The following is a 12774-nucleotide window of genomic DNA, read 5'->3' on the forward strand; positions in this document are numbered from 1 at the left end:
ACTAGGGCTGTCAAAATTATCGCGTTAACGGGCGTTAATTAGTTTTTTTAATTAATCACGTAAAAATATTAGACGCAATTAATGCGTGCACTGAATGACCCGCTCACGCATTGCCTCAAACAGATTACAATGACGCAGTTTATGGACATTAAGAGTGAAGAGAATGCCATCGGCCACTTGGGGGCAGCGCCGTTCCATACTAATGTTATTCCTTCTTCTAGTGGGAGAATTAGTAGTTGTGAGACGTTTATGCTGTTACATTGTGCTATTTGTGCTCCACGCATATTTCTGTAAGTTTTCTGTCTTTAGTGGCAATTATGTGTCTCTTGTTGTATTTTGGGTAAGATATGTACACACATATATATATATATATATATATATATATGTTATAAAGGCGAGTGGACACAGGCGTTCTTTGGACCGCGCCGTTTATTGGCATAAGCTTCGGCAACTCCTTCACAACAAACACAAGTATCATTTAGTGAAAGCACAACAAAAATAATAATCCTATCTCTCAAAAAAAAATAATGTTCACAAAAAGAAAAGCACTTCAGACGTGGTGAGATCTTGCATGGAGCCCCAGATCGAGGGAGATTATCAGTGGTCTTGTATGTCTCCCATTTTCTAATAATTGCTCCCACAGTTGATTTCTCTAAACCAAGCGAAGAGTGAATAGTTTCAGAAAACGTTTGGCCTTAACAAAGTATTGAGATTAACTTTTGGTATTGACCAAATATTTATTTTCCTCCATGATTTGCAAATAAATTCTTTAAAAATCAAACAATGTGATTTTCTAGTGTTTTTTTTCCACATTCTGGTTCTCATGGTTGAAGTTTACCCAATTACAGGTCTCTAATCTTTTCAAGTAGGAGAACTTGCACAATTGGTGGTTGACTAAATACTTATTTGCCCCACTGTAGTTAGTCTTTGTTTTACCATCCCTAGACACAATAAACATGCTGAAGAGAACTCTCGTAGCTGGTGGGAAATGCAAATGACAGCGTTTACTTACCTTCAGTTTTGTATAGTAAGTGTAAGTGACAGATGATGGACACGTAAATGTGAAATCAAGTTTGAGGTGTTGGCCCCCCCTTTGCAGCCACCCTCCGCAAGCAAGTCTTGCCTTCCTCCCCTATTCCGCGGCCGTCTGCTTCTTTTCGGTAGCCAAAATACTCCCATACAAGCAATTTGGTTGTTGTTGTTTTTTTGACGGAGGAAAAAGCTCACCTCCTTCAGCCATTGCTTCCACTCTATAGCATAGAGTAGCGTCACTGACGGACATAGCAACAACCGGAGGGGGAGAAGTGAGCGCTCCTGCTCCATTTCTCGCTGCATTTTTGGGACATAAAATGGGACACAGCTAATACCGTACTACGGTATGACAGAAAATTTTAGGGGTTTTGAAACCATGGCATTTTAATACCACGGTATACCTTGAAACCGGTAACCGGAACATGGCTAGCCGATACCTATGACATCATTTCACTGCCGTATGATGCTGATGCTAGTACTGGCTTCTGTATCATAATTTTTAGTGCTGGTTCCGTCAATGGCAGCCAGTGAATTAACAAGGAAGTGACAATGATGGACGTCGAATTAATTCAAACTGTGTGGACTGCCTCATGTTTACGTGTCGTTGACTGGCTTCTGACTGTTGACTCCGCCTCTCTCTGCAGACATCGCCGCCCCCTCCATCCAGCAGTCCCCCAAAAGCCTCAGAGGAGGCGGGCCCAGTGCCGGAGGTGGCCGCCCGGCATCTGAACGGCGGCTCGACGCCCTCGGACCCGCCCCCCCCGGCCCAGCCGATCCAGTGTGCCTTAGCCAGCAGAGACAACCAATCGGAGGGGGCGCCGGCCGAGGCCCCCCGTTGCCTTGACGACTGCCCGTCGGACGGAGCATTACGGAAGGAGGAGTGACGGCGAGCCGGTTACGTGTTTGACTGCCTTTCCCCCGTCTTTGTAGCCCCGCCCACCCGCCAACTCTGCACGCCGTCACGCAGAGCAGGAAGCCGCCGCATCCCACTGCTCCGCGTGACGCGTCCAAATGCTTGGCCGTCACCGTTCAATCCCATTTTTTCGTTTTCTCATGTGCTTTTAAGTTGTTGTTTTTTTGTTTTTTAAACGGAGGTTGTTGTTTTTTTCACCGCGTGTCTGTAAGTACGACAGAGTATTCGGGCCACGCAAAGAACGAAAGAAAAATTAGGCCCACAAAAATAGTGTGGTCATATGATGAGATTAAAGTTGTGCTAAATGTAATTTTACGTAATATTGCGAGGAATAAAAGTTGTAACATTAAAATGGTAATATTACGAAAATAAAGTCGTTCTAGTACGAAAATAGTCATTTGTTGCAGTCTTATGAGAAAAAGTAAAACAAGATTAAAGTCGTAAAGTTTAACATTACGTAATTTTATATTACAAGAAAAAGTCATGATTGTACGGATTAGGATATTACTTGTAACATTCCGAAAAAAGTCGGAGTATCACGAGAATAAAGTCATAATACAAGATTATAGTCGTAATACTATGTAACTTCACGTGCGAGAAAAACGTCATGATATGTAATTTTACGTAATGTTACAAGAGAAATGCATTTTACATCGCATTATAAATTAGTCAAAATATAATGAAGGGGGGAAAAAATGGTAATATTACGAAGATAAAGTTGTATTATGAGAAAAACATACGTTGTAATATTACGAGAAAGTCATAAAATTCCGAGATAAATTGTAGTACAATGTAACTTTACCTATAGTACGAGAAAAAAGTGATGTTACAAAATTTTACATAAGATTTGATATATCTTTATTATACTCTAGTAGTACTACAACGTTTAACCTTGTTGTATTCCGTAAAATTATGTAACATTACGTCTTTTTCAGTAAAACTGCCTAACATTACGACTTTTCTCATATTTTGTAGTTACGTAATATTACAACGTATGACTTCATTTTTTTTTAATATTACAACTTTTAATCTTTTAGTATTACATAAAATTACGACTTCATATTACAACATAAGACTATCCTTAAAATAACTTTTTTCTTGTATTACAACGTACAACTCAATTCTCGTAATATTTCAACTTCAATCTCAGAACATTACGCCTATTTTTTTTTCATTGTTTGTGTAGCCCTAATACTCGTTCGTCTGTAAGCGCCCCGCCCCTCCAAAAGTAGCCTCTCTTCCGCACACCCGCTCCGATAAGCTTCAAAGCCCCGCCCCCTTGGCCCCCCACGTGACCCGAGCGAGCCCCCGTAAAAGGTCCTCGCGTCGAGTTTGAACGGCCGTCGGTTCGCGCTCGTTGTCTCGACTCCCGGGAGCTCGGAGAGACATTCCCGTCGATCGGTTATCTATCGCCGCCGAGACGTTAGGATGCTATTTTACTTTGACCGATGTAGCATAGCCAAGAGCTTAGCCGTGCTAAGAAAGCCCGTCAATTTACGCACCTTAATCCTTCAAGTATGCAAGGTTTAACCCCTCCCCCCGCCCCGAAAATAGAGTGCATTATCATATGATATTCCCACCCTTTTGCCCCCTTTCTCCCAAAGCTTTGATTGTACTATCCCAACACTAGCACTTGATGTTGTATTTAAATGTAAAACGCTTTCAAGGGGCGATAAAAAAAAAAAGCCCCCGATAACCGATGAATTGACAGTTTTGTGGGGCGCGCGTCAATTTGAACTCATGGGCCGCCATTGACGCCGATAGACGTCCAACTGGGGAGCCGCATGTTAGCTAAAAGTACTATCAGGTTAGTAGTTGGTGAATCAACACAAAGTGACCGGGAAGTGACCCGATGTGAACAGAAAGTGACTTAAAAATGACCCAAAATCAACAGGAAGTGAGCTGATATCAAGGGCAAGCAACTCTGGAATGCTTTATTATACACAGGAAGTGACCCAGAAAAGCCCCCAATAACAACAAGTGACCCAATGTCAGTAGGAAGTAGGAAATGCTCCTGAAATGCTTCAAAACCAACAGGAACTGACCTACTACTAACAGGAAAGGACCCCAGAATTGGCCCAAAATTTACAGGAAATGACCAAATACAGGATGCAGCACCAGGAGCAACGTGGGGTTCAGTATCTTGCTCAAGGATATTTAGACGAGTTCATCAGGGCGGAGAATCGAACCCACAACCTCTTGGTTGGGGGACTACCACTGAGCCACGCCACCCCCAAAAACAATGGGAAGTCATTTGATACCAACAGGAAGTGACACAAGAAATGCCCCAAAATCAACCGGAAGTGACTGAATAGCAACATGATGTCACCTGGAAATTCGCAGAAATCAACAGAAATTGACTCAAAACCAACAGGAAGTGACCCCCAGAAATGCCCCAAAACCAACAGCAAGTCACTTGATACCAACAGGATATCACCTGGAAATTCCCCAAAATCAATAGAAATTGACTCAAAACGAACAGGAAGTCACTTGATACCAACAGAAAGTGATCTGATATCAACAGGAAGTGACCCAAGAAATGGCCCAAAATCAACAAGAATTGACCAAATATAAACACGACATCGCCTGAAAAGGCCCCGAAATCAACAGAAATTGACTCAAAACCAACAGGAAGTAACCCCAGAAATGCCCCAAAACCAACAGGAACTCATTTGATACCAACAGGAAGTGACCTGGTATCAAAAGTGACCCATGAAATGCCCCAAAACCAACATGAAGTGACTTGATATCAACAGAAATCAGCAGGAAGTGACTTCACTGACCATTGGACTGACGCATCCCTATGTAATTGTTTTGGAAATGGCACTTTATAGTTTGTTAAAACGGATTTTTAAAAATCACATCTGGTTCTTCTAGCCCTCCCTCTTCAAATCGATGTGTGACAAACTCCTTTCGATTCCCGACGGGACGATCGGACGCCACCGGATTGGACGCCTGTCGTCGTTAACGGCGCCCAAAGAGTTCATGACAGAAAACTAAAGTAGAAATCTATTTGCGAGACGTCAGAATGTGTACAGAGTGGTTCCAGACAAAGAGGCACTTTGTTTTATCCACGCGAAACCACACTGGATGGTCCTCCGTCGGGTGAAGGACACCCGGAGGCACCTTTCTACAGTTCAAGGCCAAAAAATAAAAAGAAAAGACAAGGTACAAGGCTAAAAAACCTTCCCGAGGACGACGCCCGATTCTTCTCTCGTCGTCACGTTTACAGAGTTAAATCGTGGCCAAAAGTATTGTCACCCGGAAAATAAAAATGGGGGAATCCCCATTTTAGTAAAAAAAAAAGTCATCCTAAATCATGCTAACATTAGTGTGTCATTCTAGACAATTCTTGTTACACAGCCAGAAGTTTGAAACTGAACAAAAAGAAATGAAAGTGAAAAAAGATTTTTTTTTTTTTACACGTTTTATTAGATTGAGGGTTATTTTTTTCATGCCACATAAAGATAGAGATGTTATTTAACATAAATATACTACTATTTCCCTCAGAATATTTGTCTTTTCAAGTAGATTCGGACAGCATTTGTTTCAATTAAACAGATGTAATGTGGTCTCGACACCACAAGAGGGTGCTGACAGTGTCCCTAAATGTGCCCAAGTGGTCAAAGGTTTAAACAAATGATGTGTCTTGGGTCTCGGACGACAATACTTTTGTCTTTGATTTATCTCCATACACGTTTGTGTCCAAAGTGTGTCACGACGCGCCTTGGTTTAGCCTCAAAGACCCCCGCCCGCCGATATGGGGCGGTGACGCTGTTAGCGTCGTCTCCACGCCGATTTGCGGCGTGTCACTTTACACCAACAGAATGCACTTTCCTGCCCTCGAGGAACTCCGCGGTCGGGAACGCGTTTGTAGACCGCGCTAGTCCCATTGTTTGGTTACAGCACTTATGTTCGTAGAGAAGCAGATATTCCCCCCGCCGTAGATTTCGCGGCTTGCGCGTTTGGCAGCCGCCGAACGAGAGCGTCCGCGCGTCACGGACGCGTAGGCGACACACCCAGAAAGCACCTTATTTTCATACTACGTTGACGATTTGCTGTCTAGAAGGAATAAAACACCGTAAGTGAAAGTATTGATGTCACGTCGGACTCGGGCTGGGCGATTTGAACTCGTTTGATGCCACTGACGGCTATAGCTGTCCAAGCAATTGGCGGCGAACAAACGTATGCTCCCACTGCAAAGTGATTGGACGTCTATTAGTGATACTCATTTTAATTGAAAGCAGAAGCATGAAAAGAGCCTTCATCGCCCTTGCCAAGATGGCCTCTATGCCGGGGCGTTCTCATCAGTCATTGACATTCAAATCAAGTCACAACTAGCTTTTCTTCATTCATTTTCCATGCCGCTTCTTCCTCATGAGGGTCGCGGAGGTGCTGGAGCCTATCCCAGCTAACTACGGGCAGTAGGCAGGGTACACCCTGGTTGCTAGCCAATCGCAGGGCACAAGGAGACATACAACCATGCACGCACACACTCATACCTACTGTCAATTTAGAGTGTTCAATCAGCCTACCATGCATGTTTTTGGAGGAAGCCGGAGTTCCCGGAGAAAACCCACGCAGGCACGGGTAGAACATGCAAACACCACACAGGAAGGCCGGAATTGAACCCTTGATCTTAGAACTGTGAGGCAGACGTGCTAACCACTCAGCCACTGTGCCGGCAGCTTATTTCTTATTCTTATAAAAAGAATATTTTCTCTGTGGCTGCCATTGACTGCAGAAGCAAGACCTTTCATGGCCCCTACTAGCATGGCCTCAGGGCAGCCATGTTGGTAGGGGCGACATTCCTATTAAAGTTAATCCATTGACACTAAAATCATAACTAAAAATTACTCTTTTGAAATATTACTGATCACTATTTACTGAATAGCTGCAATTGACGGAGCTAGCTGTCCAATCCATTTGAAATGGGAGAGTTGACAGTGATTGAACAAACGTTCATCTAAATCAACAGGAAGTGACCCAAAATCAGTAGGAACTCACCATGTATTTTTTGTACTTTTTTTTTTTTAAACTGCTCTATAATTGTTAAGTTCATATTTCTTTTTAATCATATTGCAATTATTAATCAACAAAAGAGGTAGAAGAACTGATTTTTCCATTTATGGATTCATTTAAAAACAAAAACAATCTAAAATTATTAGTTTTTATTTTATAAACTCCCTTAATTTTTTAAATTGTTCAAGAGGAGAAAGTAAATATTTTGATTTCTTTTTTTAATGAAAATTTTATACCAATTTTAGCTTCTGTTTAGCTTTTAGAGGCCACATAAAATGCTATGGTGAGCCAAATCTGGCCCCTGGGTCACCACCTTGACACCTCTGCATTAAACTTTTAAAAATAAAATTTATTTCAAATATTTGAAAATGAATCAAAATAATTGACTTCATTCCTTAACAAAACATGTAAAAGTTTTTTTTCTTTAAAATATTTTTAAAAAAAAAAAGAAAATCCCCTATAAAAAGTACACTAAAATTTTACATAGATTTCATTTGAGCAAAAAACAACGTCGATGCACGTGATTTGCTTTAGTGTGCTACACAAAACAATGTTAGCCACCAGTTGGATACCACTGTGTATTAAAAAAAATTTGAATTACTTATCCGTGTAAATCGCCTAGCCCTACGTCCGACATCCCCATCGTTACCAACACTGCGAGACAAGTCGCCGTCATCTCCGACACCGATCGATCAACTCTTCGCCGCCGGGTTTTTATCGGCGGACTAAACGGCCGCCACCTTAAACAGACTTCAACATCGGAGATGTCGCCACTAGGCTAGAGAAAACCTACGTAAAAGCATTCTACTAATTTTGACAGGATGGTTAGCCAGAGCGCCATCTGGCATCCGGCGCCCTCTACCGATTTGTGCGCCGCCGTTGCGCGTGCGCGCTAACACACACACAAACACGAATGGATCTTCAGTTGCGTTTGTTACCAGCCGCATTCTCTGCTTTCGTGCTGACGCGATGCCGTTTCCGTCGCCAGTGCTCATCAGTTCAATGGAGGTTTTTTTGGTAACACGTCAGACTGAGCCAATCCTTACACTCGCATGTTACAAGTTTCAAGGTAGGCACACACACACATACACGTAGACGGTAATCCCGAAGTTACACGGTAGTTAGTTGGATTCAAACAGCAACATAATACACGATTTAGAGTCCCGATTTTGTCCTCGTCTGTTTTCGTTTCCTAGATTTGATGAGTGATTTATTATTATTAATGCTTGTTAACCCCGCTTTTTAAAGGTCGTCCCTTCTTCTAGCGCCACTTTTTCGTTTTCTATGTTCTGCTCGATTTTTTTTTCAAAGTTCACGCAAACATGTACACACACGTTTTGGTCCCCGCAAAGTTTTATCTAAAACCAAAATTGGATACGCAAAAATTTGCGTAGCAAAGTGCTGGGCGATGTTATATCGCGCATAAATGATCAGAAATTTTCGATTATAATGCCCATCTATAGTCAATGTTGTCACTTCCCCAGAACAGACCACAGAATGGCCTCTCGGTGTCACTGAATCGCAAAACAGGTGTACACACATAACGACTATTACATTTTTGAAAGAAATAGCAACAAAACCAATTAAAAATGACATGGCTCGTTTTTTCAAGCTAATTTATTAAGCATCGTCCTCAGTGTGAACTGTACACCACGGAATGGCCTCTAGGTATCACTGAATCTTAAAAACGGATGACATAAGGCACCACACAACACAAACCTATGGTGCATTAATAAAACCGTAAGATTTCATAAATTATGAGTTGCTTGAACACGACTAGTCACTACTACTAAATGGGTACAGCTGCTAACAGCACACATTATTAACTCTCTGGCTGAGATCCAATTCAAGTGGATTGGACGTTTATCGCAGTCAATGGTAGCAATTTTTTTTTTTTAAACCCCATTTGGACATTTAAAAAGTGCCTATTAGTCTCACTTACACCATTTAAAGGTGCTCTTACATCTCATAATAGCCACTAGAGGTCACTGAATTTAAAAAAAAAAAAAAAAAACTGCGTAGCACACAACGCAAACTCATGGTGCATAAATGTTAGATTTGAAGCTAGGTTTATGTTAACCTAACTTGGCTAAAAAGAACATGCAGGAAGTTGATGTTGCTTTTTGTGGAGTTAAGTAGCTGCTCCCCCAGCTGCTGTGATAGCAACCTACTTTATTCAGGGGCAAACGATAGGATAGGAGGGGTCAGGAAAGCTGCATAGAACATAGAATAGAATACTGGTACATAGACTACATGTGGGCCACATGGCCCGGAACAAAGGAAAGGCTAACAAGACAGAAGTTATTCTATCTGGTGACGAACTATAATAAGGAGCGCTTAAATGTTTACTGTATGCACAACAATTCCAGCAATAAATAAAACCAAACATGATAAAATGTACAAAAGTTTTGAACCCCGTGAACACAAGTGACTACTACTACATTAAAAATTAGCTGCTAAAAAAACACAGTAACTCATTGAATGGGACGTCTGGTGTCGTCACTGGCAGCCAGGGTTTAAACAACAACAAAAAATAGCCTATTTAGCCAACATGCTAACTCTCAATATATTAATTCGCTAATATCTCTCAGCAGTACCGCAGATCAACCACTAGAAGTCACTGAATTGAAAAACTACGGCTTTCGTAAGGCACCACAAAACTTTAAACTAACTAAAATTTAATAAAATATGAGTCCAGTAATACTTAGCAACTACTGCTACGTCAAAAATTAGCCGCTATCAAAAGGCTACTTTGTAGCAAATTGTCATTTTTTTCCCCTGTATCGCCCAGCACTTGCCTATACATGAATAAAATTGAATTTTTAAGGTTTATTTTGGAAGGGACTCAACTCGAGAAATAACAGTTGCTTCAATTTAGTGTTTAACATTAATCTCGAGGACAGAAACATTTTTATTCCCTGATATTCACACACGCACACACACTATACTCTCGAAACGTTCCCGAATTTCTCCCCCGCTCGTCCCGTAGGCCTAGCGTCATTTGTATCGGCCGCCATTTCTCTTTGCCCCGCCCCTTAATCAACCCGACTAACAGTAAAGGTTATATTAACGTTAATAATCCGTTTCTGTATGTATTTAGCCAGAGTTTGAAAAAAAAAATCAGAAAAAAAAATAACTGTTCAATTCAGTTGTGCAAATGTGTTTTTCTTACTATTTTAATGTTGCGACATCTTCTAATCCTTCTACCATTGCTTCAGTTAGTACTGAAATACGCTTAGCCAAGCTAGAGATTGGTAATAATTGCCATTTTCCTCACCTTCTTTCTATGGCATCTTTAGGCAGTTTCACCATTCATGTACGTAAGTAAAAAAAAATAATCGCCCGTTACCGATTGAGAACCATCGTCTGCACTGTTGATTTTTATAATATCCCTGAATGATAATCTTGTGGTCGATTCAAGTTGAACTCTGCGTCGCCCCCTCCGGTCCATCCCGCATACGCCGCCCAATTTCTGTGCTTATATACGTTCGGCAAATGATCAAATTGCAGCACGTGGGATTTCCCGGAAATTTGTGCCGCCAGAATCTGAATTGGCATGCTAAAGTTGAATAGTCAGAGTGGAAGAATAATCATTGTCACGTGATCAGAAATTCATCTCACGTGACTAAAAAAAATTTTTTTTATTGTAATTATTGCACGGAACTGATAAATCTGATCTTTTTCGCCCGATTTTGTATTGTTTAGGGATGTCCCAGATAGGATCGCGTGATCGGAAATTATTCTCCCGCGATTAATCTCGAAACAATTCAAAAGTTGTAATTGTTGCCCAGTCTAGATGAATACATTTTAAAACACCGATCTTTTTCACCCGATTTTGTATTGTTTAGGGGTGTCCCCGATACGATCACGTTATAAGAAATTATTCTCCCGCGATTGATCTCGAAATAATTCAAAAATTGTATTGTTGCCCGGAACTAATAAATACGTTTTAAAACCCTGATCCTTTTCACCGGATTTCGTATTGTTTAGGGATGTCCCTGATACGATCGCGTGATCGGAAATTAATCTCATGCGATTAATCTCAAACAATTACAAAACTAATTGTTGCCAAGCCCTAAAAAATGTGTTTGAAAATCTGATCTTTTTCACCCGATTTCGTGTTTAGCAATGTCCCCAGATACAATAACGCAATTGGAATTGAATCTCTTGTGATCAATCTCAAACAATTACAAAACTGTAATTGTTGCCCAGCCCGAAAACATTGGTTTTAAAGCCCGGATCTTTTTAACCTGATTTTGTATTGTTTAGAGATGATCACGCGATCAGAAATTAATCTCACGCGATTAATCTCAAACAATTACAAAACTGTCATTTTTGCCCAGCCCTGAATAAATTGTTTGAAAACCCTGATCTTTGTCACCCGATTTCCTCTTGTTTAGGGGATGTCCCTACTACGATCACGCGATCAGAAATTAATGTCACGCGATTAATCTCAAACAATTAAAAAATTGCAATTGTTGCCCGGAACAGATGAATATTTTTTTTAAACCCTGATCTTGTTCACCCAATTTCGTATTGTATAGGGATGTCACTGATATGATCACGTGATCAGAAATCTCTCACAATTAATTTCACACAGATAAAAATTGTTATTCTTGCCCAGGCCTTGTTTCAGGATGTCGCCGATACGATCACGCGATCGGAAATTAATCTCACGCAATTAATCTCAAATAATTAAAAAAAAAAAAAAAGTCTTTGTTGCCCGGCCCCGATAAATACGTTTTTAAAAATCTTTTTCACCCAGTTTTGTGTTTTTTAGGGACGTCCCCGACTTGATCACGCGATTGGAATATAATCTCACATGAATGATCTCAAACAATTTTTCAAAATTCTTCGTTTTAAATGCCTGATCTCTTTCACCCCATTTTGGATTGTTTATGGATGTCCCCGATACAATAACACGATCGGAAATTAATCGCACACGACTAATCTGACACAGATTGAATTTGTTAATGTTTCCCGTCCCCAATAAATACGTATTAAAACCCCGATCTTTTTCATCTGATTCCGATCTTTTGAAAATGACACGACATCTTTAAAAACTGCCCATCCTCCATGATATAATTATAGAACACGTAATTTGTGTCAAACACGATTTATCTGCACAACCATCCAATTGAAATTCCGTTTCTGCTAGCGCAAATTTCAGACAACTGCGTCCCGTGTTGGATTCTTCCTCAATGATTTTTTTTTTTCCTCTAATGTGCTTGCTCGACAACGCCATTTTTCTCCCTCTCCGAGAATCTGAAGACGTCTGAAAATTTTCTCGGAAGAAAAATTTTGATTCTGCACAAAAATGTTAGCCAAAAATCCCACGAAACCAGCGCTAACATTAGAGAATGGGCGCTAGTTCTCGCGCGGGTTAGCTTTTTATCCGGGTTGAATTGAAATCTACACTGCAACCCCCGCATCAGCAGCCCTCCATATTGATACGTCCGCATCCCCCCCCCTTAAAGGTGCTCCATTTGATCAACGCGCCCCGTTGTTCAAACATGCCTTCAGCATAAACTACCCACGCAGCAAAAAGGGTTCCGATATATCCATGATATTATTGTTGTAGAGATATTATCATCATCATTATCGCTGTTATAATTATGGTCGGTATCATTTTTGTCATCTTTGTTAGCATTATGGAAGCACCAGATTGTTTGTGGAAAGATGAGAGGGAAGAACAAGTCAGTGACATTTTTTTTTGTCCGGGTGTGGGTGGTCCCATCTGACAGACAGATGGAGGGAGGGAGGATAGATAAGATAAGGGAAGGGAAGGGAGGAGGAATGCTGAGGAA

At 41.0% G+C, this 12774-nt stretch overlaps 1 protein-coding gene across 2 annotated transcripts in view; it reads left to right on the forward strand.

Annotated features, from left to right (window-relative positions):
- The window catches only part of fam120c (family with sequence similarity 120 member C), a 69309-nt gene extending 61908 nt beyond the window's left edge, over positions 1-7401 (forward strand). For both annotated transcript variants that reach the window (XM_057860721.1, XM_057860729.1), the window contains exon 17: positions 1677-7401. In XM_057860721.1, the coding sequence (XP_057716704.1) occupies positions 1677-1916 (240 nt within the window). In that variant the 3' untranslated portion in view covers positions 1917-7401. The remainder of the gene's footprint in view (positions 1-1676) is intronic.
- The last annotated feature ends 5373 nt before the right edge of the window (positions 7402-12774 follow it).

The sequence above is a fragment of the Corythoichthys intestinalis genome, chromosome 2, assembly GCF_030265065.1.
Source record: "Corythoichthys intestinalis isolate RoL2023-P3 chromosome 2, ASM3026506v1, whole genome shotgun sequence".
Taxonomy (NCBI): domain Eukaryota; kingdom Metazoa; phylum Chordata; class Actinopteri; order Syngnathiformes; family Syngnathidae; genus Corythoichthys; species Corythoichthys intestinalis.